The sequence below is a fragment of the Stigmatopora argus genome, chromosome 3, assembly GCF_051989625.1.
Source record: "Stigmatopora argus isolate UIUO_Sarg chromosome 3, RoL_Sarg_1.0, whole genome shotgun sequence".
Taxonomy (NCBI): Eukaryota; Metazoa; Chordata; class Actinopteri; order Syngnathiformes; family Syngnathidae; genus Stigmatopora; species Stigmatopora argus.
Genome location: NC_135389.1, coordinates 12697653 through 12718600, shown reverse-complemented (window position 1 = coordinate 12718600; position 20948 = coordinate 12697653). Strand labels below are relative to the sequence as shown.

The 20948-nt window shown below is 38.5% G+C and overlaps 1 protein-coding gene across 15 annotated transcripts in view; it reads left to right on the top strand.

Annotated features, from left to right (window-relative positions):
• Positions 1-205: 205 nt before the first annotated feature.
• Positions 206-20948, top strand: part of LOC144071086 (pleckstrin homology domain-containing family A member 5-like) — a 50480-nt gene continuing 29737 nt past the window's right edge. For 6 of the 15 annotated variants that reach the window (XM_077595876.1, XM_077595882.1, XM_077595878.1 and 3 more), the window contains exons 1-3: positions 207-442; positions 517-593; positions 2784-2841. In XM_077595876.1, coding sequence (XP_077452002.1) covers positions 348-442; positions 517-593; positions 2784-2841 — 230 coding nt within the window. In that variant the 5' untranslated portion in view covers positions 207-347. Of the gene's footprint in view, positions 443-516; positions 594-2783; positions 2842-20948 lie in introns of all 15 variants that reach the window. The other 9 variants (XM_077595880.1, XM_077595875.1, XM_077595885.1 and 6 more) reach the window with 5 other exon arrangements.

Below are 20948 nucleotides of genomic sequence, written 5' to 3'. Positions count from 1 at the left end.
TGTGAACATTATGAGCATAGCTCTTGAAAAAGGACAACACTGGTGACATCAGTGAACTTGTATTTACCGTTTGACAGGTTTTAATTTCACTTCACGTCCATCAATTCCTTCCCTGGGCGTCACGGTTGGCTCGCCCCGCCCGTCCGTTTGGGAGATCACGCAGTGCGCTCGCTGGTTGAATGTGGCAAAAAAATAAATGAAAATGAGAATGGTTGACGTGACATAAGTCGACAGCGAAGGGCCAACTTTTGAACGTGGCTAACTCGTATAGCGGATCTGGCCGATGCATTCTGCCGTTGCCAAGGTTACCGTGTACGCGCCGCGCGCGCCTCACTCCATTGCCAGTCATGGCGGCGGCGGACCTCCAGCCCGAGTGGATTTGCGGTCTGCCTTCTTCCTGGAGTTACGGGATCACTCGTGACGGACGTGTTTTCTTCGTCAAGTAAGAATTAAAAGGCGCCGTTTTGGCTCATTTTGAGAAAAATAAAGTCGTAATGTGTCTCGCTGTCTCCACAGCGAAGAAGCCAAGAGTACAACCTGGCTGCATCCCCTCAGTGGCGAGGCGGTCATTACCGGACACCGGAAAACTCCAGGTGAACCTGCACTTTGTTCTGCTCTAACGCATGTCATCATGGCTTGTTTATGCCCAAACCTCTGAATCTAATATTACTTGCATTTTACTCTCAAGCGAGGCGGTGACATCCGCACTGTCTTTTTTTTTTATGGGCAAAAATGACAGAGTGGGCGCTCCCATAAACCCACCTTTAACCAGGTCGTGACACTTTCTCTCGTGGTGGCCGATAACACTAATTTCACAATTAATTTCACAAATAATTTATCTTTAATAATCTTCAAAATTTAGGAGTTAACATGTTGATGTTCTCCTCGGGCCTGCGTGGTTTTTCTCCAGGTACTCCGGTTTACTCCCACATTCCAAAAACATGCATGGTAGGCTGATGTGAGAGGGAATGGTTGACTATCTCTTCATGCCCTGTGATTGGCTGGTCACCGATTCAGGGTGTCCCCCACCTCTGGACCGAAGTCTGCTGGGATAGACTCCAGCACACTCCGCTACCCTAGTGAGGTTTAAGCGGTTCAGAAAATGAATGAATGAGTTAACATGCTGGCCAACAATTCAGGATGTACCCCCTGCCTACTGTCCAATGTTAGCTCCAGCAACCCAGCTACCCGTGTCAGGATAAACGGATAGACCTATGTTTTATATTATACTATTCCATTACTGTTAGCTGATAAGTATTTTTGATTACACAACTGCTTGCCTGGTATTTATTTTATTATTCGCCAGTCAGCCATAGGGCACACAGATGGATAGACGACCATTCGCTCTCACAAGCATACTGCCACCAGCGGGAATCAAGCCCACACCTGCCCGCACTGAAATCAGGCGAGTGAACCACGACACCATCAGGGGGCCCCCTAAAACATTCATAGCAATAAAGAGTTAAATATTAACTTATTCACGGCCATTGATGGTAATCGATGTCCAATCTATTTGAACTAGAAGTGAATGACCATTGCCAGCTCTATATGTCTATCGCTGTCATTTACGGCTGGCAAATATTGCTTCAAAATAAAATCTCTCATCTCATCTCATTTTCTGAACTGCTTTATCCTCATTAGGGTCGTGGGGGGTGCTGGAGCCTATCCCAGCTGACTCCGGGCCAGAGGTGGGGGACACCCTGAATTGGTGGCCAGCCAATCGCAGGGCACGAGGAGATGGTCAACCATGCACACTCACACCTATACCTAGGGGCAATTTAGAGTGTTCAATCAGCCTACCATGCATGTTTTTGGAATGTGGGAGGAAACCGGTGTATTTGGAGGAAACCCACGCCGGCATGCAAAAAAAACTCCTCACAGGTGGGCCGACCTGATTTGAACCCAGGACCCCAGAGCTGTGAGGCCGACGTGCTAACCACTCACGTCACAGGCCCACCTAAAAATAAAATAAAATTTAAATAAGTTTTATTTTTACCTATTTTTAACTGTAGCCTTGTTGTTATGCTTGTTGGCAGCATGAGGGGAGATGTTCGAGAAAGACAACCAACGCATAATACGTATACTGTACACTAAAATATGAAAGGGAGGTGAATAAATATTTTTAGAGTCCACAACAGAAAAAATATAAATTTTAAGTCATTTAATTAATCAATTTATCAGCCAGGTGTTAATTGACGCAGATAATTTATTATATTTAAAAAAAATGACCTGTTTATTTAAAAAAGACAAATCCAAGAACATGATTGACGTACTAATTGACTAATGATCACACATAGCTTATCAAAAATGGTTGTTACGGAATGGTGCTATATTGATTGTTTTGGTATATATATTAGGGGTAGGCAAACCGGTCTGGGTGCAGGTTTTTGTTCCAACTGATCCAGCTCAGACAGTTTTACCAGTGGGTGTTTCTGCTGAAACAAGAAACACCTGACTGCAATCCACTGATTGCAGTTCTAAGATGTGTGAAAAAATATTCCTCTTCAGAGGTTGGAATGAATGTCCACACCCACTGTGGCCCTTTCTGGAATAGTTTGCCCACCCCTGGTATATATGCTTTGTGTGGCCTCCAACTGACTGTCTATGAGTTCAGGACATAGTCTTCCTTCTGTCCCATGTAAGCCATAATGCACCTTAACACGACTCTGTTGAAATGGATGGATTGGTGCTTACTGTTGATTTTCCTCAACATTGACCTATTTAAAGGCAGTTGTTGATCCGTTTGTAAAAACTTCTCAAATGATCTTCTCTCAATTCCACAGATCTACCCACCGGATGGGAAGAAGGATATACGTTTGAGGGTGCGCGATGCTTCATCAAGTGAGTTGTCAAACCAAATTTTCACTCAAATGAATATCACAATGACATATTATCCTAACATCTCTGCATGAATTTCCTTGTTGTGGATTTGTAACCTCTACTCTCAATATGTGTTCATGGGTGGCCTTTTTTTACAGTTAATGATTACACACGGAAGGATTGCACAACAGTACATGGCAGATATGGGCAAAGTGTGGTTGTTGTCTTTATGAGCAGAATTCTTTGCCCTTAGCCTACTTAAAGAGTTTGAGCTATGTGATCAGGTCTGTTAACCTTCTCATTTAGTGTATGTTCACACTTTAAAATGCCTCTTGTCTTAAATAGATGAAAAACATTCCTCAGGTTGTCTGCCAGCCTGCAGCATTACAGCAAATTGAAGAGCTGTTGAGGTGTTCATTTCGCGAGGCTCAAAGACTTGGATATACATAAATTATTTCAGTTGCTTGCTGCAGTCAGGTTTTCCATCCAAATGGTTGGCTAATCTTAAATCCATTTTTAGAAAATACGTCTTTTGGTTATTTCATTAATCCCTGCACCTTGAGCTTGGGCTTCTTCAAAATATAAATGGTAATTACAGACTAATTTGGTTTTGTCATTCGCATTAAATATTTTCATGCCACATATGACAAGTCAAGCTACGCTGGGGTGTCCTCCCTTCAGAAGCAGTCCTCGTCATGGTACCCTTTTGAAATTCATGCGGCATTCTAACACCCGGCGACTTGTTAGAGCTGTACAATACGCATGTGTATAGAATAATGACACCCTGGTCAGGAATCGTGAATGGAAATGGAAGCTTCTTGTACATGAAAAATGACTGTAGTGTTGAAGGAAGAAAGTAATTTCCCTGATCAAGTAATAATGAATTTTCCCACATAATCCAGAAACGTGTTAAATGTTGATCCCTAGTTTGTATAATTGAGGAAGTAACTCTCCACCACTCATCCATGTGGGCCCACAGTGTAAAATCATGATGAAGAGAAACTTTTTGTTACTAGAATTAGAACATACAGGAGAAACTTGGTCGTATTAGTTGTCTCCTAAAAGCAAGGAACTCGAATTTGCATTGCAGAGGATAGCATGAATCACTCTCGCGCTTTAACTTTCATGAATTATCTTTGTTTGTCTGTCTGGCAGTTAAGATGAAAGTCAGTCAGTCACCTGGAATCTCCTGTACACCACATTGATACATCAGCTGAAAACAAATACCCTGCCACAAAAGCATTGCAGTGTGCAGTGTCCATTTCCTGAATCCTAAATATTAATAGTTGAAAGGTTTGAAAGCTTGCCCGGATTTAATTAGTGATTGATTGTGAAATGGATTGGCTCATATGTTACTCTAAGAGGATGTGTATTGATTTTTTTTGACAAGTGAGAAGCACAATTTATATGTACTGATTAGTAATGCTGTATCGCTGTATATACACGTGAATGTGTAAATCACATGCAATTGAATTAGTCATAAAACTCAGTCACGGCTAATTCAGTTGACACATTTTCTGACCTACAGGCAACATTCAGCTATTTATTGGTGATGCCTGCTTTGCTCGCTGTGGCCCAGAGTGTCTTTAAAATGTGAAAACGCAGAGCATTACTTCAGCACAGAAAGCCACTTGACTTCCTCTTCATTTTCTGCCAGTGTGCACTTCTGCAGTCTGTTGACGGTGTTGACACTTCTGTCCATGATAACACTTCTGTCCACGATAACACTTCAGATGTTGTGGTTGTGGGTTAGTGTGGATTTTGCATGGGAGCAGACAAATGTATGTCAGTATTACCAGCCTTTTAACCGACTTGGCAATCTATAATCCTGTGAGAGGTTGTCTAGAAAATTTCCTGCTTTGGCCCAGCACCTCCAAATGTGACAAATTAATAACCAAAATATGTTTGTGGACTATAAACCAACAGTATCCAGTGTATTTTTTCCAATCTCAACTCTCATTTTAACGGAGTAACATCGAGGATCCCAGAATAATAGTTAATGAAAAAAATCATCACAGTATCCCATGTTGTAGACTTTGATGCATAGTTAATCCAAACAACATTTGAATACTTGCATATAATGGGATAAATGTAAAACTTGAACGGTAATTGGAATTAGTAAAGTAGTACATAAACACCATGCCCAACAATTTTGCTAATTTCACCTTGACTCGTTCAGTATTTGTTGTCACCTCAATGTGATGAGAATCTTGTAAAGTGTACAATTTTAGACTGTACTGGATGCCAAGTTGCTTGTAAAAGCCTCCTAAAACTGCCTGGAACCATGAAAACAGGGATTGGGAATACCCTGCGTGATTTATTATTCTATTCAGTCAGTTTCACATTTGAATGATTTCAGTGGTTTCAGATCAAACAACTATTTTGTTTTCAGACTTTGAGTCAAATTGATTATTCATGTATCCCTCTGACCTGACATTTTTTTTTAATGCTGTAAAAGGATCTGACCCCTTCTGATGCAGGGCGCGTGTCTTGGCTGTCATCATCGGGTTACACAGTGTGAACATCGTGCAGCAGATTGTGCTGACGTCATCGTTCCTCTGAAGGGGAGGATGAGTGCAGGGCATAGAATTAGTATCTGATTTGATTATTTTATATGTATTTGACACTGGTCTGCATTTTCTTTCCCCCAGGAAAGTGAGGTGCATTTGAATCTTTATGTAAATGTACTAATTTCCCCAACAACCAGAAACTTTCCAGCACTTGCAATATTAAATTATTCCCCCCAATTCTAGATTTTGCTTTATTTATGATTGTAAAGTTCGTTTAAAATAGCGGCAAATCTCTCGCAAAACATCTCCATTTCAGAACCTAGTAATTCTTATTTATAGCTCATAGCTAGTGCCTTTTACCTACTCACTGTTATCTAAACTTAATGATTGTTAAAGTGGTATACCAAATACATGTCACTTTAGGAAGTCACAATGCCAAATGTGCAGTAGCAAGTATCTCTTTATTTTTCACTTTGTTATAGCTCATTGAGTAAAGGGGAATGAGTCAATAGTAGGCCTTCCATTAGCACTAATGTATTCATGTTTTTAAATCCAGTGGTTTCTGGATCTGCCCTCACTGTGATAAATTAGAAAACAGAAATCCATCCAGGTATTGTGTGGTTTTGGCTCATATTTGCTAGGAAAGATTGTTTAGCATATTTTCCAAACAAAACATGGCTCGAACAAAGTTCCTTCTTGGTATTTGATAACTATTATTTTTCTTATGACGTTTTCAAGCATTTTGGGATTATTCCTCATGGGATTTGAAATAATATATAGAAGGGAGCAAGATTTTCTTTTTAAATGACATCAATAAGTTACAGAATATTGGTTTCGTCGGAATGATTATATTCATAAGTCTCCATCAATTGCCTTGTTGCCTGCACTTCAGTGACACTTGAAGTCATCACTGACATGAAGTCAAGGGCACAGAGGATAGATTATTTTTCACTGACTTTAAACACAAGAAACTATTTCATTGTTAAGTGGTTCAGTAAAATTGAATACATAATTTTACCATTAGTGGAATACATTTTGCACATTAATGGTGAGAAGAGAAGGAAATCCTCATATCTTACATTTCTCTTCAAGAAACTTGACTGTAGTCTGATATTGACTACAGAAGTCTAATGAAACTGAATGAAACTTTAAATTGATGCTGTAAAAGATCCAGTCCAGTCGTACTTATCATTTTGTCACTTTATTCATAGCAAATTGTTTTTTCTATTTAGTGAGCACCAATGAAATATGGACCTTGCCTTTTTAAGGCTTTAATTCATCAGTTGAAGTGCTTCTCACTGCAAGTTAAGTATGTGACCACTCACGAATGTTTATTGAAATTTCACTGTGATTGCATGCTCTGTCTTCCCAAAACATGATTGCAGCTGCAGTGTCCAATATTTACACAGTTAACCTTCACTGTAATAGAGGGAGATATTTCAATTTTATAGTGGGGAGTTTTTAACTTGCCTTATTCTAAAATCTAGTTCCAATAAAGAATTAGAAACGCACAGTATAGCCTCTTAAAACACTTAAAGAAAATCCACATTTTTATTTAATTTTAATGCAGGTATATTTTCAAAAGGAATATGTACATTGAATGATCAACTATTGAAAAGTGGTTCATAGTGAGTGAGTGTCTCATCTTTTCTGGTAAAAGTTGATAGAAAAAGACAAGGTTATTCTCTGCAGTAACTGCCATCTGGCCTACAAGGAGAGAAAAAAAAACAGTGATTGTTTGGTTGTTGTGTGTGTGTGAACATATGTCTCAGAGATTATTTGATGCCAGTGGTTCCCTCCAGCGATGATTAAGGCCATTTAGTCTGTAAAAATCATCCACTTCTTTCTTGCATATATTGTAAACTAAAGTATTAATCTCTCACATTACTTATAGATACTGAATATTGACCCTGGTGCCATGTATATGTACATCACATTAATCTACATCTATTTCATGAAATGGGATTCAGCAAATGATCCAAACTGCAATTTTTACATATCATGCCTTGCACGTACGTAACAGATATTAGCATTGGAATTGGAACTTGTTAAGAATTTAGAACTATAGCCCCCCTACAGTTTAAAATCTAAATATTTTGTCTTAGTGGTGTATTCAAATGAATATACTGTAACACATGCTGTGTATTTTGTCCTGCATAACTTGAATTGGGGTTTGTTTCTAGACCCGTTTTACACAGTCTCCATTTACACTACATTTTAAAGCTTTACAGTTATTATATAATTTAAATTGGATTACATGTGACTATGGACTCAACTAGAATACATAAGTGTATGTCTGTAGATTTTCTGCTTTTGGTCCAAAAATAAATCAAGGAAACGGCTATATAGTCACAGTCAAGTGCATAACATATTTTCCAATTTTTTTTATTTAATAAGTACTCGCTATAAATACTACAGCTGAATCTCTTAAATTTACATAGTGTAATGATAAAAATGCCATCAAACTAGCAAAATTCCTATATGTTGTCTCATTTTGTTCAATATACTGTAAGAACATGAACACATCAGCCACACTATAAAGTCCCTCCTCTAAGATTTACATTTAGCATACTGTAATTCGTGTTTCGAAAGCCTCTTAGATTTGTGCTATCTTGTATTAAATGCTGCGAGAGCATTGAGTAATCCGTATAATAATCAGCAGTGAGCTGTCCTTTGCTGATGTGGTGCCAGGTTGAACTAAAGGACAGTTGTCGTCATGGGGTTTGTCCTTTTGCTTGACTGTCACTCACAAGAAATTCATTGTTTTTTTTTAAGAATTTGATTGACTTGGCACCATTGATGTCATTCCTCAATATAGTAATTTTTGCTGCTTTGGGTGTGCTGTATCTTCTCTGTAGGACTTCATTTCTTGGTATATGAGGTTGGTGCTCAGCAGAGCATTATATTTGAAAGCATCAATGTGCAGCATTTAATCATAAACTGTGTTTGTTTGACAAATCTGGGATTAGTTTGTCTTCTCTTCTGTCGTGTTTATAACACCCACAGGCTTGGCTGCCTTTAAAGTGCATTTGTAGAAAGCACCTTTCCATGGATGTTCATGTGATTGTGTGTCCCACCCCCCAAGTTTCAACCATCTGCTCTGACACGATCTGGGTAACAAATGTGTCTGTAACTTAACACAGCTGTACTAGTTGGCCTTGACAACCTACCATGTTTACACTTGCTCTTTTATTTCTTCCGTGTTTCTCATCCATGTTTCCCGTGGTCCAATGGACAGTGCATAGCCTATTTGTTTTCCAGATGGTCTGTGTTGATTAGGGAGCTTTTGGATGCCGTTACTTTGCAAAAACACTCCACAGCTGTGAGCTTCTGGAACTCTGTCTTGAAATGTCCACCAAGCAATTTGGTGCAGTCAACTGTTTCCTCTAACAAATTGTTACAAATGCAGCTCTTTATGTTATATTTTGCATCTATTCATCCATTTACTTCTGTAGGTTTTATAAATGTATTTATTATATTATGATACATTTTGCTGCTGGTCATTCATGAATAGGTCCATATTAATCTTCACTGCTGCATATAAAAAAAATCAGATATACATTATTTAGAATTGTATAGTTCAAATTTGCCACGACTTAGATATCATAGTATACATGAACTATTTCCAATCTTGGTGAGGGATTAATTGTGACAAGTAGGCTTGCTGGGTAATATTCTATTGCATTTATTGCCCAGCTGAGGGCAACGTCCCTGCTGTGTGAGTCTTTCACGCTCTGTCGCCAGATCTGGATGTCCCTGGCCGAACAAATATTTGAGCTCTGTGCACTAGTGTTCTTGATTGATATTGTACCTTTTGTTTCTCACCACGGCATCACCAGCAGTTACTGAAAGAATGCCTTAAGATAGTATTGAATTCTCAGAGAATCAACAACATGAGTACATGAACTGATGTAAAGCAAAAATGCACATAGGGCTGACTTCATTTACTTTGTCTTTCTCCAGTTTCTATTCCATACAGATTGAATACCTACCTTTTTAACCTGACATGACCAAATGTCATGCATTTGATACATGAATTTTGAGCGAGTCACCGATAGTACAGTGGTTCATTCAATGTGTGCACCCTACGACTGAATGGGGATCAATTTAGGTTGTAGTCCACCTTTCGCCCAAGGTCAGCTGGAATAGGCTCCAGCGCCCCGTGACTCTGACAAGCGGTGTTGAAAATGAATGGATGAAATTTAAGCAATATGATATATATTTTTCTCTGATTAAAAACTCATGAATCATAAATATGATACAAATTATATTTGTAAATTTGAACTCTTTGTTCTGAGAGACCATCAAAGGCTCAGAGTTGAAAGAGTTTTAATTTACTCGATTATTGAGCGGGTTTGAATTTGTTTGCCATTTATTTTTTTGTATTTGATTGTTTTTTTTCCTTGTCTGAACTCAATGCACCTGAAATAATGGCATGAATCATTTATCTATTTTTGTTCATTTATTTTTTGAAGCTAGCAAGGAAGTAAATTGTCTATTTTCTTTTAACTTTTAGATAGGCTAACCTTTTTAAATTGCTCATTCATTATTCAGTGCCTGTTATTTAGTTTCCGGGGGTATTCACACTGAAAATTATTTTTAAAAACTAACTTCTATTGGTAAGGAAGGTAGCAAAGGGAGAGTACTGCCTTGAGTCTAACATCTGCATCCAGCAGTCAAGTACTCAAGCTTATTTATGTGGTCTTTTAAAATCATAACAGTGTTTATTTAAAAAAACACAAACTGAAATGAGTATTATGTGTTTGTGTATGCACATGTCAGTGAAGTGAGCTGACAAGGTGCTTCATTAGTGCAGTTGTAGCTCTGAGCAATCAGCTTGCAGTGAGACAACCTTGCAAGATATCAAGTATAGTTGATTATTAAGAATGCATGAATAAAAGAGGCCTCCTCACCACTGTGCTTCACAAATCAGTGTGAGGAGGCAGGCTACCGCTTCAGATTTGTGGAAACCCAATCACTCAAACTCCTGCTGGTGCACCAGCTTTGAATGGAATAAAATGATTGCTATTTTTTTTCTTAACTGGTGAAAGATATAGTAATGTCTAAGAATGACGTTCTGTGAATTCCAAGTTTTAGGTAAGGTTAACACATTGGCTCCCACTGACGATTTTGGATGTCAAGTTTATCTCCACTGAGATCATTCACTGTCGACCCTCCTCGTTGAAGTGCATTTGACAACATTGCCAATGAATGATTTAAAATTCTATTTTCAACAGTTTTATGTCATACAGGGATCCTCAATAACAACTGGATTGGAACTGAATAAATTATCGCCTTGACACATTAAAGACTGGAACTGGATGTGCTTTCACGTGGTGCTGTGGCTTCTTTAATTAGACATGCATGACAAAACCACCTAATAGTGTGAAAATTGAAAGTTGTCAGACAACAACCTTACTTTTAACACAACTGTGTAAAAGAAGCAAGTTTCACTGTGCGGCTATTACAGCTCTGATACAACTTCCCATGGTGATATTTTGGTGCATGACTTTTGTGTCAATTTAACCAGAAAACAACAATAGTGAAGAAGGTCATTGAATCTCAGCTCTAGCAGGCTATGTAAAAGGAACTCTGCTTGCCTCTGTGCCGGTGAGGGTTTTTTTTGTGTATTTATGGAGAAGAGTGGCTCATTAGTCATTCACCGAGCCAATGCTAATATGTGCACAAGATGTTTGCACTTTGCCAAGAAGAAGGTTGCGCATTAACAAGCTTTAAAAGGGTGGGATGTTATCTCCCACTTACCCAAACAGTTAAGTCACAGATTCTTGCCAGGTCAAAATATTACCTAGAAATCCCCCAGACTGCCATCAAGTCTGTGAATTCTTTGCCATAGTGAATGTTAGGTGCATTGTTGAAACAACAATATTGATGATGGACAAAGATTTTTATCAGTGTTGTACAGCAGACCCATACACCAAAAAAATGGTATTTATATTTTGCAGTCGGCACGTGTACTGTGGGTCCCTTGTGCGTGTTTGGTTGCTTTAGAGCATGACAAATTTAGCTGTTATATGGTGAAAAATATTTCAACTTAATTCCGATTCAATTTAGATCTGGCTCATTATTTTTTGATTAGTGGTGAATCAGCTTTCACAACGTGTCAAAGTGATAAACATCATTTTCCTGATGTAGAATGTTATTGTAATCGTCCATAAAAACCACAAGAGGACAGTATTGTGTCACTTCAAACAAATCCAACCGTATGGAAGAAAAGGTCCATTAAAAAGAAATTAATTGAGTTTGTGGACCATCACATTACCCTCTCCATGCCTCACCTTTTTATCATTTTCTGTTATTGCACCACATAAAATATACCTTCGTGCATTTTAAATTTAGAGTGACCACAAAAGCGTTCTTGGTTGAAGTGGAAGGATTGACAAGCAGGTTTTATTATGATGTACTTGTGTCTGCAGTGCTGTTGGTGTCCAAAAATGTGGCCATCTTCTTCCAACTTTGTTCCTTGTGACTCTTAGACTTAATTCAAACTTGTTGTTGTTGTTTTTTGTATAATTGATTTCTCAGTTATATAACAGTTGAGTGGTCAGTTTAAGGCACATTAGAGTTGGAATGCTTTCCATCACCTAAGGAAAAAATAAAGTTGTTTTGATATTTGATCCCTTATGGGCAGGACAGTGGATATCCATTATAGAGTGCTAAGCACGTTTTCACATTCCTTACTCCCACATTCCAAAAACATGCATGCTAGGTCAATGGTCGACTCTAAATACCACAGAACTGTGAATGTTCGTGTTAATTGTACTTTGCATTGATACATGGTTACAATAGTTTGTCAAAGGGCAGTAACCTTTATGTTCTTAACAGAATTTGTCGCTTGTTTAAATGTGGAATGGCAACTCTCCTAATCAATAAACATGTCGAATAGACAACTGTGATTTTGGCTGCCAAGCTGCAAGGGAACATGATTTAATCAAAACGAAAAACTTGTTTCTCTATTTCTCAGTGGATTTGAGAAATGCAGCTCCACCTACAAAAACAGCAGTGGGCGACTTAAGAGCAGACACTCCCTTGAAAACTGCCCGAATGTGGTTTTTTGTTTTTACTCCAATGAAGTATTTAAAATAGAAACACAAATTTTGTCCAAGCAAGGAGTATCAGCATCAGTATCTGACTGATGCTTTTCAGGAATCCTCAGTGTTTTAATGCATTAAATCTAGTGTAAATGTGGAAAATATAGGCAAGCATCACAACAAAAGCTAGAATGTTCTGTGCTCCCTCTGTGGTTCTCTCACTGGATTGAGTTACTCACTGGCCAGCTCTGAAAGCTGTCCTCAATTTGTCATCTGTGCATTTCTCTTTGACCGCCTAGTGCTTGTTGTAGCGTGGCATTGATTTGCCCCCGTTTTAAATATGGATTAGCTGAAATCTGCTAACACCATCACATCATGATGTGCAAAACTATTTTAACTGCATTCCAGTTTCAATGTGAACTTTCGTAACTCTCATTGCCTAATAATCTCATGTTCTCAAACTTTACATTTTTGATGTGCATGCACTGCGATTGACAGCGATAGACATCTAATTTTTTTGAACCGAGATGGCAGAAACGAGCACATCCAAAATGTAAGCCAATGTGCTTAAACAACAAACACGTAGCTGATAAATCAGAATGTTAAAACAGTTTGTTTTGACGTTTGCTGTCACCTGGCACATGACAATATTTGACATTAACATGTTAACGTGATGATTGCTTATACCTGTGGCAGGATGAAAATATTCTGCTTTAGTGGCTTAAGCTGTCTTCTGTAATACAGAAGCTGAAAAGGGTCTTAAAACTCTTCATTTTTCACATTATTGAGTTGAGAGTGTATGAGTACTGATAATGGTCCCTTATGGAAGCGGAAGAGATGTACATGGACTATTCGGTGTACAGCAGTGGAGGCCCAGATTGCTTTTGTGCTTCTCAAGATAATGACACTTAGCAAATTTCACTGCGCTCCTACAGCACTTAGAAATCCTGCTTTCCAGCTGTAAGTAGGGCTTTACTCATCTGCATCAATAGGACACGTGCGATATGTGTAATATAATGTGTGACATCAGTGTTCTGTCTTTTTTTTTGTATCATTCGGTAATCATTGATCATTCTGCAGTCCCCCTTTACATTTGTATGTACGTGTAATTTCCTCTTATTTTTACATTCTTTTGTGGCCACTCGGTTAGTATAGCGTTATGCAGTGTGCCTCACTCATGGTTGACCCGTTTCTGTTGGTCATCGTTTTATCAGTTGAGTCAATGTGTGCAGGGGTGGGTTGTCCCCACGCTCACTAGCAAAGCCTGGGGTCTTGAGGAAATAGAGCTTAACAGACCCTTCATTGCTCTTATTAGTGAAATGTTTTCTTTTGTCCCCACCCAGTAGTGTTTGTTTGTATAATCCAGTAACCGCAGTGTGCTTGTATATAGTTGGAAGATGGATCAATGGCATCATTCACAAGAGTGAAATATGTATTTGCTTAAAGCTGTGGTTGATGGAATGGTGGCGTGCTCCCTGATTGAGGCCAGGCAAGCATATCGTAGCGTCACTAGTGCACACACGCATTCACTTTAAAGACAGTTTCCATGACATTATGTGCCTCGGACAAGTAGGCCAAAGCAGGACTTCTGTCCTCTGGCTGTCCGACTGAGCATGATCATAACTGCCAAAGGCGAGTGGTGGATCAAAATGTCACTCCTCAGCCTCCATAATGGAGTTAGTAAAGCTGTATTTTTCCCTTTTTTTGTGCCTTTTTCTTGAGGAAAAAATGGTTTGTTCATAAAATATGCTGGAAGTAAGTAAATAGCATACAGCTGTGGTCACATTTTTTGTACCACTTGTTTAACACAAGCCAATTTTTCATAGAGCCGAGGGTCTACCACCAGTCCTGGGTTGGTTTTCCATCTGGCAAAGCAGTTTTAAGGCATTTTTCTTTATACCACATAATGACCAACGAGCGTCCAAATCACAAGTTGTGATGAAGCTGGAGGTTTGAATCGTTTGAGATGTTTTCAATTTCCTTTTGGGGAAAAATACATTTACAATATCCTTCAAAAATGTCACAATGAGAAATTGACTTTTTATCTGACTCAAGTGTTGGAGAGATGTAGTATTTAAAGAAATCGTCAATCCAGAGAAGATCATTTTGAATCATTTTTTTTTGTTTGGTTGTTTTTTTCTTTCCCCTCCCATTTCACAATGCCCTTAGTTGCTGCCTGGTAGGATTGTGCTATTCTGCTATTTCTTCACACATGGTCACATTCAAATATTGTGTCAACTGCAACATAAGACAAGAAAAGGCTTTTAATCTGCAAGTAAGTTTGCATTCCACTGTGTTGTTTGTAAAATGATCATCTTCACATCTTGAAATTCGGGATAAACTGAACAGATTGTGGAAAATTAGTCATTGAGGATTGGAAGACTACTTTGTCTTCCAGTGGTGTGGGAGTTGTTGGATGGAAATCCCTGTGGATTTCATTGAAAGATCAATGTTAATGAAAGTAAATTTGACTTCTGTTCTGTGGGAGACATTACCAGCCACTGACTCTGCTTGGTATAGCTTTATCAAAAGTATTATAACTGATGTTTCTTCCGCTAAAATGATATTTCCATTTCACTGGAACCATAAACCTATGTCTTGATGGGTTCATGATAGGGTTTGCCCTTTTCAGATCAATCATATAACCCGCTACAGGCTAATTACAGCCAAATACAAGAGTTGATGAGTCATTAGACGCAGAGAAACGCTGAACACGTGTCATCTGAAGAATCTGAAAATGAGTGTGAGCACTGGCTTGATTGCTTTAGTGAGAAAATGTTATTTCTAGCTGGATGTGAAAGCTGGGGGAAGTCATGAAGATTTCCACAAATTCTGTAATAACCACAAGTGACTCTACATACTTGTCACAGTTTCAACTCAAAAATAACCAGGGCGTACATTTTCACGCACTGTCCCTGTAGTTTTTTTTACGCTGTGTTCCAGGAAAGTGGGGAGTCTGACATTTCTGACCACTGGCAAGAAAAAGTGCATTGGAAGCTTTGTTAAATTTCGCAACTACACATTTACTGTGCTTTCATTCTTTTTTTTCTTTTTTTGGGGGCCTGCATTGTTTGTCAGTGTGTTTCAAATCCTGGTTACAGGCCATTGATTTTCAATGAGTGATTAGCACTGGGATTTTAGCTACTGCATGTAATTATCGTCAGTAGGGTAACAGCAGACTAAAATATCCCCTACCAGGGGCTCGGTAGAGACTGTCTTCCTCCTTGATTTGTTCATGTATTGTGAAAAATTAGCAGCGTTCCTCTTCAACATTTAATTAGCCTGTCAGCTGAAGTATTTTCCTAAACATTGAGTACACCCCCCAAAAAAGATGAATACAACTGCAATGTTGTGTGTGTGCTGCATGGGCTTTCCACATTAGTGGCACCACAACAAAAATGAAGAGCGCAGTTCCTCATGCTTGCTTGACATCTTTATAGATTAGCAGCTGTTTTGAAGTTGAAACTGGGCACTCATTTCCTGTATTTTTAGGGGGAGTGTAACAATATTTATTAACAATATATAAAAGAAATGATTACTGTTTTGTACTATCCTAAGTCACATTAATACATGTGCATTGCTACTTTGAATACCACTATTCATTCTTTTAGAGCACATGTGCGTCAAAGTGGCGGCCTGGGGGCCAAATCTGGCCCGCCGCATCATTTTGTGTGGCCCGGGAAAGTAAATCATGAGTGCTGACTTTCTGTTTTAGGATCAAATTAAAATGAAGAGTATAGATGTATATTAAATTTCCTGATTTTCCCCCTTTTTAAATCAATAATTGTAATTTTTTAATCCATTTTTTTCTGTTTTTAGTTCAAAAATCATTTTATAAAATCTAAAAATATATAAAAAAGCTAAAATAAACATTGTTTTAGATCTATAAAAAACGGAATATTCAGGGCTTTTAATCCAGTTCATTTAATCCATATATAAAAATCTAAATATTCTATCTAAAATGGTCCGGCCCACATGAAATCGAGTTGATGTTAACGGAGCCCGCGAACCAACCCGAGTCTGACACCCCTGTTTTAGAGCATTGGGTGTTCTAGGGTGATACGTATGTGTTTTTTGCATGATTTGAGAATGGCCAATGTTGTATTTCAATTGAAGAACTGTGCACCAACTTTCCTGGACTTCATTAAATGTTTGCTTTGATTTTTATGTGCCCTAAAACATGATTTGTGCAGTATTCTTAGAAATTGTTAAAAAAATCAAAATAATGAGAAATCATAAGAATATGAATTACAGTTACACTGTGGAATCTTCCGTTTTCACATGACCTCAGTTTAATATGTTTGGCATAAGTTGAAAAATACATGTTTTTCTTGATGGATCTGACCTTTATAATAAAGTTAAGTTTTCTCCCCTTTATACTGGACAGAGGACACCACAAACCTAGAATTACAGGAGTAATTTTATTTTCATAGCAACACAACCAGAGGATGATTACATCATTTCACTTTGTCACTTGCTTCCTGAGGATGAGCTTATACTGGGAAAATATATGCATTTTTTATTCTTGAGTCATTGCTTAGTAGGAACAGAGGCTCCCACAATGTGCTGGCCACTGCTTTTTTCTGTTAAATTAATTTTGTCTTTACAATGACGTTACTTCTGCAGCCCAGCTGTCTGCCGCTGTTTTTCCCCTAACACTAGTAGGTAACAACCTGTTCTTGACTTAGAAAGAAGAGCACGTGGATGTGTAGGTGGGTGAGGTAAGAGCAGGCGTCCAGCGCAAATGAGTAGGTAGAAAAAAAACTCTAAGGATAGATAAACATGAGAACACTTAGCTAGTCCCTTTCTTGTGCTGTGTGGGTAGTTGATGAGACTGAAAGCTTCTTGGGTACATCTGTCCCTGAGAACCAGAGGAAGCCTCTAATGGATTTGGATAGCAACAGACTATTGCTCATTTATAATTGTCCTGGTGGAGAGTTGACCTACTCTTTTGCTGAATACATCCATTTTGTTGAATACCGCCCCCTGACAAAGATTTTGAGGTTTTAAAATACAAGAATATCTTTGTTATCCCAACCCTTGTAGCAAATAAGGAACACTTGAAAGTAATTGACCTTCAGACCCAGAATTTTGGAATTTGTCTCTACAAATGATGTGAGTCATGGAACAAACGGACCCAAAAATTAGGAACTTTGAGATTCATTTTCCATACCACTTATCCTCACAAGGGTCATGGGTGTTGCTGGAACCAGATTACTCAGAGAAAACCCACACACATAGATTGAACTGTCAACTAAAGAAGCCTAAAGAAGAACCCATAAGTGAAACAGATGGAAAAACATAACTTAAAAATACCCTGTAAAACATCTCATTTTGATTCTGGAAAAAAAAGGAAGTAGACCAAAAATACAATGTGAGTCAATCCCAGACAGTAAAAATATTACTTACCCAGTTGTTGTTTTTTAATGCATGTTTTTCTGTCTATGCTCATGTGCAATACACACTGATTGTTTGGAGCTCGATAGATTGCAGTCCAAGAAAGGAGCAATTGAAGTATGTCATGATTGTGTCAGGTTTAAATATCGACAAATTCAAAAAAAAAAAGTTGTCTTCTTGCAATTGACTTTATAGTCACTTACAGGGAAGCCAAATGACTGAATACTGCATAATGAATGGTTCCTTGATGAATTCACAGCTTACACTGTTGTTCTTCTGGTATTTCACAATTTATGTAACTGATGCCGCTCATCTCCCTGCATGCCCTGTGGTCAAAACACAAGCCAGATCATGGTTTAACATTCCATTTGTACAGTACCTATTTCTACAGGCAAAAAAATGCACTTCCATTGTTTAACAGTGAAATATAAACGCCTTTATTGCTTTGGTACCTGCACTGTGTTCCCCTTAACAAAATGTTCTCAGAGTACTATATGGAGCCGAACCACTTTGCATTGATAGAATCAATTGACGTTACTATTGGAAAACCGAGTGTTGTTTCATATGGGTGTAGTAACTTTTTGGTTGAAAATGGAACAGGTAGTTTCATACGTTGAATAATAACAGCGCAGATTATTGAAGACTAATTCCCAAAGTAAGATATCATGCGTGTTGACATGTCCTGTACTGACATTAGTGAGATTTGAGGGTGATTCAAAGGGCTCGTCAAAAAACGAAACAAAAAAACGGTAGATTCGTGATTGAGTTGGACAATGGATTACTCTTTAATTTATAGACATTTTTTTTTTCTGTTGAAGCAAGACAGCACATAAACAGATGGCTTAACAGCTTGGTTTGACAGTCACCTCTGACACCTTTTCTTAGCGGATTTGAACAAAAGCGCTTTGGCCACAAATTCTTCTTTCAATTAAAAAAAAAATCAGTCTAAATAAGTATTGTATTAGATTTGAGGGTTTTGTTTTGGTTTAAAAAAATCATTTTGCATTCCTCCCTTGTACGTCATTTAAGTGGATGCAGCTACACAGTTCCTTGAACTGTGCAACACATTCACAACCACTTTATCAGAAGGGAGTCAAATAGTTTCAGGATGAGCCATTAACAGCAGAGTGTAGCAATATTTATTTTCTCAACAGTCCTTCTTTGTCAGGGCTTGCTGAAGAATGAGCCAATGGATGCTTGCTGCTTTGCTCCAGTCAGTAAATGCTAGAAACACTTCCTATCAGAAAATGTAAGAAAGTCCCACTTAATATGTACTCTACTCTATTTAAAACAGTGTCTCGGAATCTATAAAATCTTGATGTGAATAGCTTATACATTTATTCGTATTTTTAAAATGGTTGAAAGCCTTCTTGAAAGAACAATAGAATGTAGTGTCTTTTCAGGAAAAATGCAATACCTTCAATATCTTGTGTTAACTCCCCAAATTCCACAATTATATAATAGGACCTTTCCTACAATTTCATTCATTTTCTGAACCGCTTATCCTCACAAGGGTCGTGGGTGGTGCTGGAGCTTTTGCCAGCCGACTTGAGGCACGAAGTGGGAAACTTCTGGAACTGTTTGGCTCGCCAAACGCAGGGCACGAGGAGATGGACAACCAACCATTCAACGCTCATACCTACGGGCATATTTTTTTGAGTGTCCAATCACCCTACGCTGCATGTCTTTGGAATGTAAACCGGCGTACCCGGAGAAAACTTAAGCAGGCCTGGGGCAAACACGCAAACTCCACACAGATAGAATAACTTCGATTCAAACCCAGGAGCCCAGAACTGTGAGGCCCATGCGCTAACCACTCACCCACCGGACGCCTTTACTACAATTTCTATGATGAAAAACTATTATTTAAAATATATTGTCAAGAAAATTCTAATCCTTCACACTGTTTGAAACCCTGATACCTAGCAAGAGTACCTCATCATAGGCTCCAGCAACCCCTGCAACCATTGGGAGGATAAGCGGTAGGGGTAAAGAATGAATGCTTGATGCATACCTGTCAACCTATACATTTTTCCCTTATTTTAACACGTTTTTTGATCATTTCAAATTGTGTACGCTGTATAGCAACTTTTGTACGTGAAAAAATGTTTAATAAAAAAAGTAGGTTTTTTGTAAAACTGATCTCGTCTTCCCCCTTTGGGCTCTAATCCTGATCGTCTCAGTCATTGGTAGAGGACGAAAAGGTGATCGTTGATTGCTAATGCTGTGATACTTTAAGCATGATATGCCCACGCACGTCAGTCACTTCCGCCTTTTCACTATGTAAATATTTAGCACGTCAGCAAGCAATGTCCCCAGACATACAGCGAAATCTACAGAATCTGGAATTTAGTGCATACAAAAGGCACACCAAATGATTGGGCACCCATCCACTTTGTGGAAAATTTCAGAATTTTAAGTGTGCCCTTAGTGCTGCTAAGAAGTGGATTTTACCCCATTTTAGTGCATTTTTTGCCGTTTCGCGTATGGGCGTATCGACGTTCATCGCTGTCTTTTTCCCGGGGAAATGATACTCTGGGCCCGGTTCTGATGTCTAAAAACCTCCAGTATTTGTATTTAATCCATAAATGCTGTTTTCGGCTGGATTTTATCCATTTTCGGGCAATGTTTGCCCATACGCCATTGACGTTCTTCGCTGTCTTTTCCCGGGAAAATCACCCCCCTGGCCCGGTTGTAATGTCTGAAAAGCTCCAGTATTTGTATTTAATCATTAAATGCTGCTAGGAAGTGGATTTAACCCATTTTTGTGCATTGATTTATTGATTATTTTTTGTGTCACAGCTGTAGCTGAAATAGAGGTTTTATAGCCATAAAATAGTTTTTGAGGGTTGGATTTATTCGTTGAAGCTGCTACGAGAAAATGCACGGACCGCCACTGGTGTCCTATGTGAGTAAATATATGCCGCGTTGTTTGTACGGTTTATTATTGCTTAATAAGGAGAATTGCAATCATTTATAAGGGGAACAATTGGCTGAGGTTGACCGGTATGATCGATGTCATTTATTAGTAGTTTTTATGAAAAGTGTGACATGTTCTTGTTACGCCATTGTAGTCTCCGTCAATGTTTACAATTAGAACATTATTGCAGTTTATGTCTGGGCATACTGTGAATTGTTTTGTAATGATAGTGCACCTTGCCACACAGCCGTG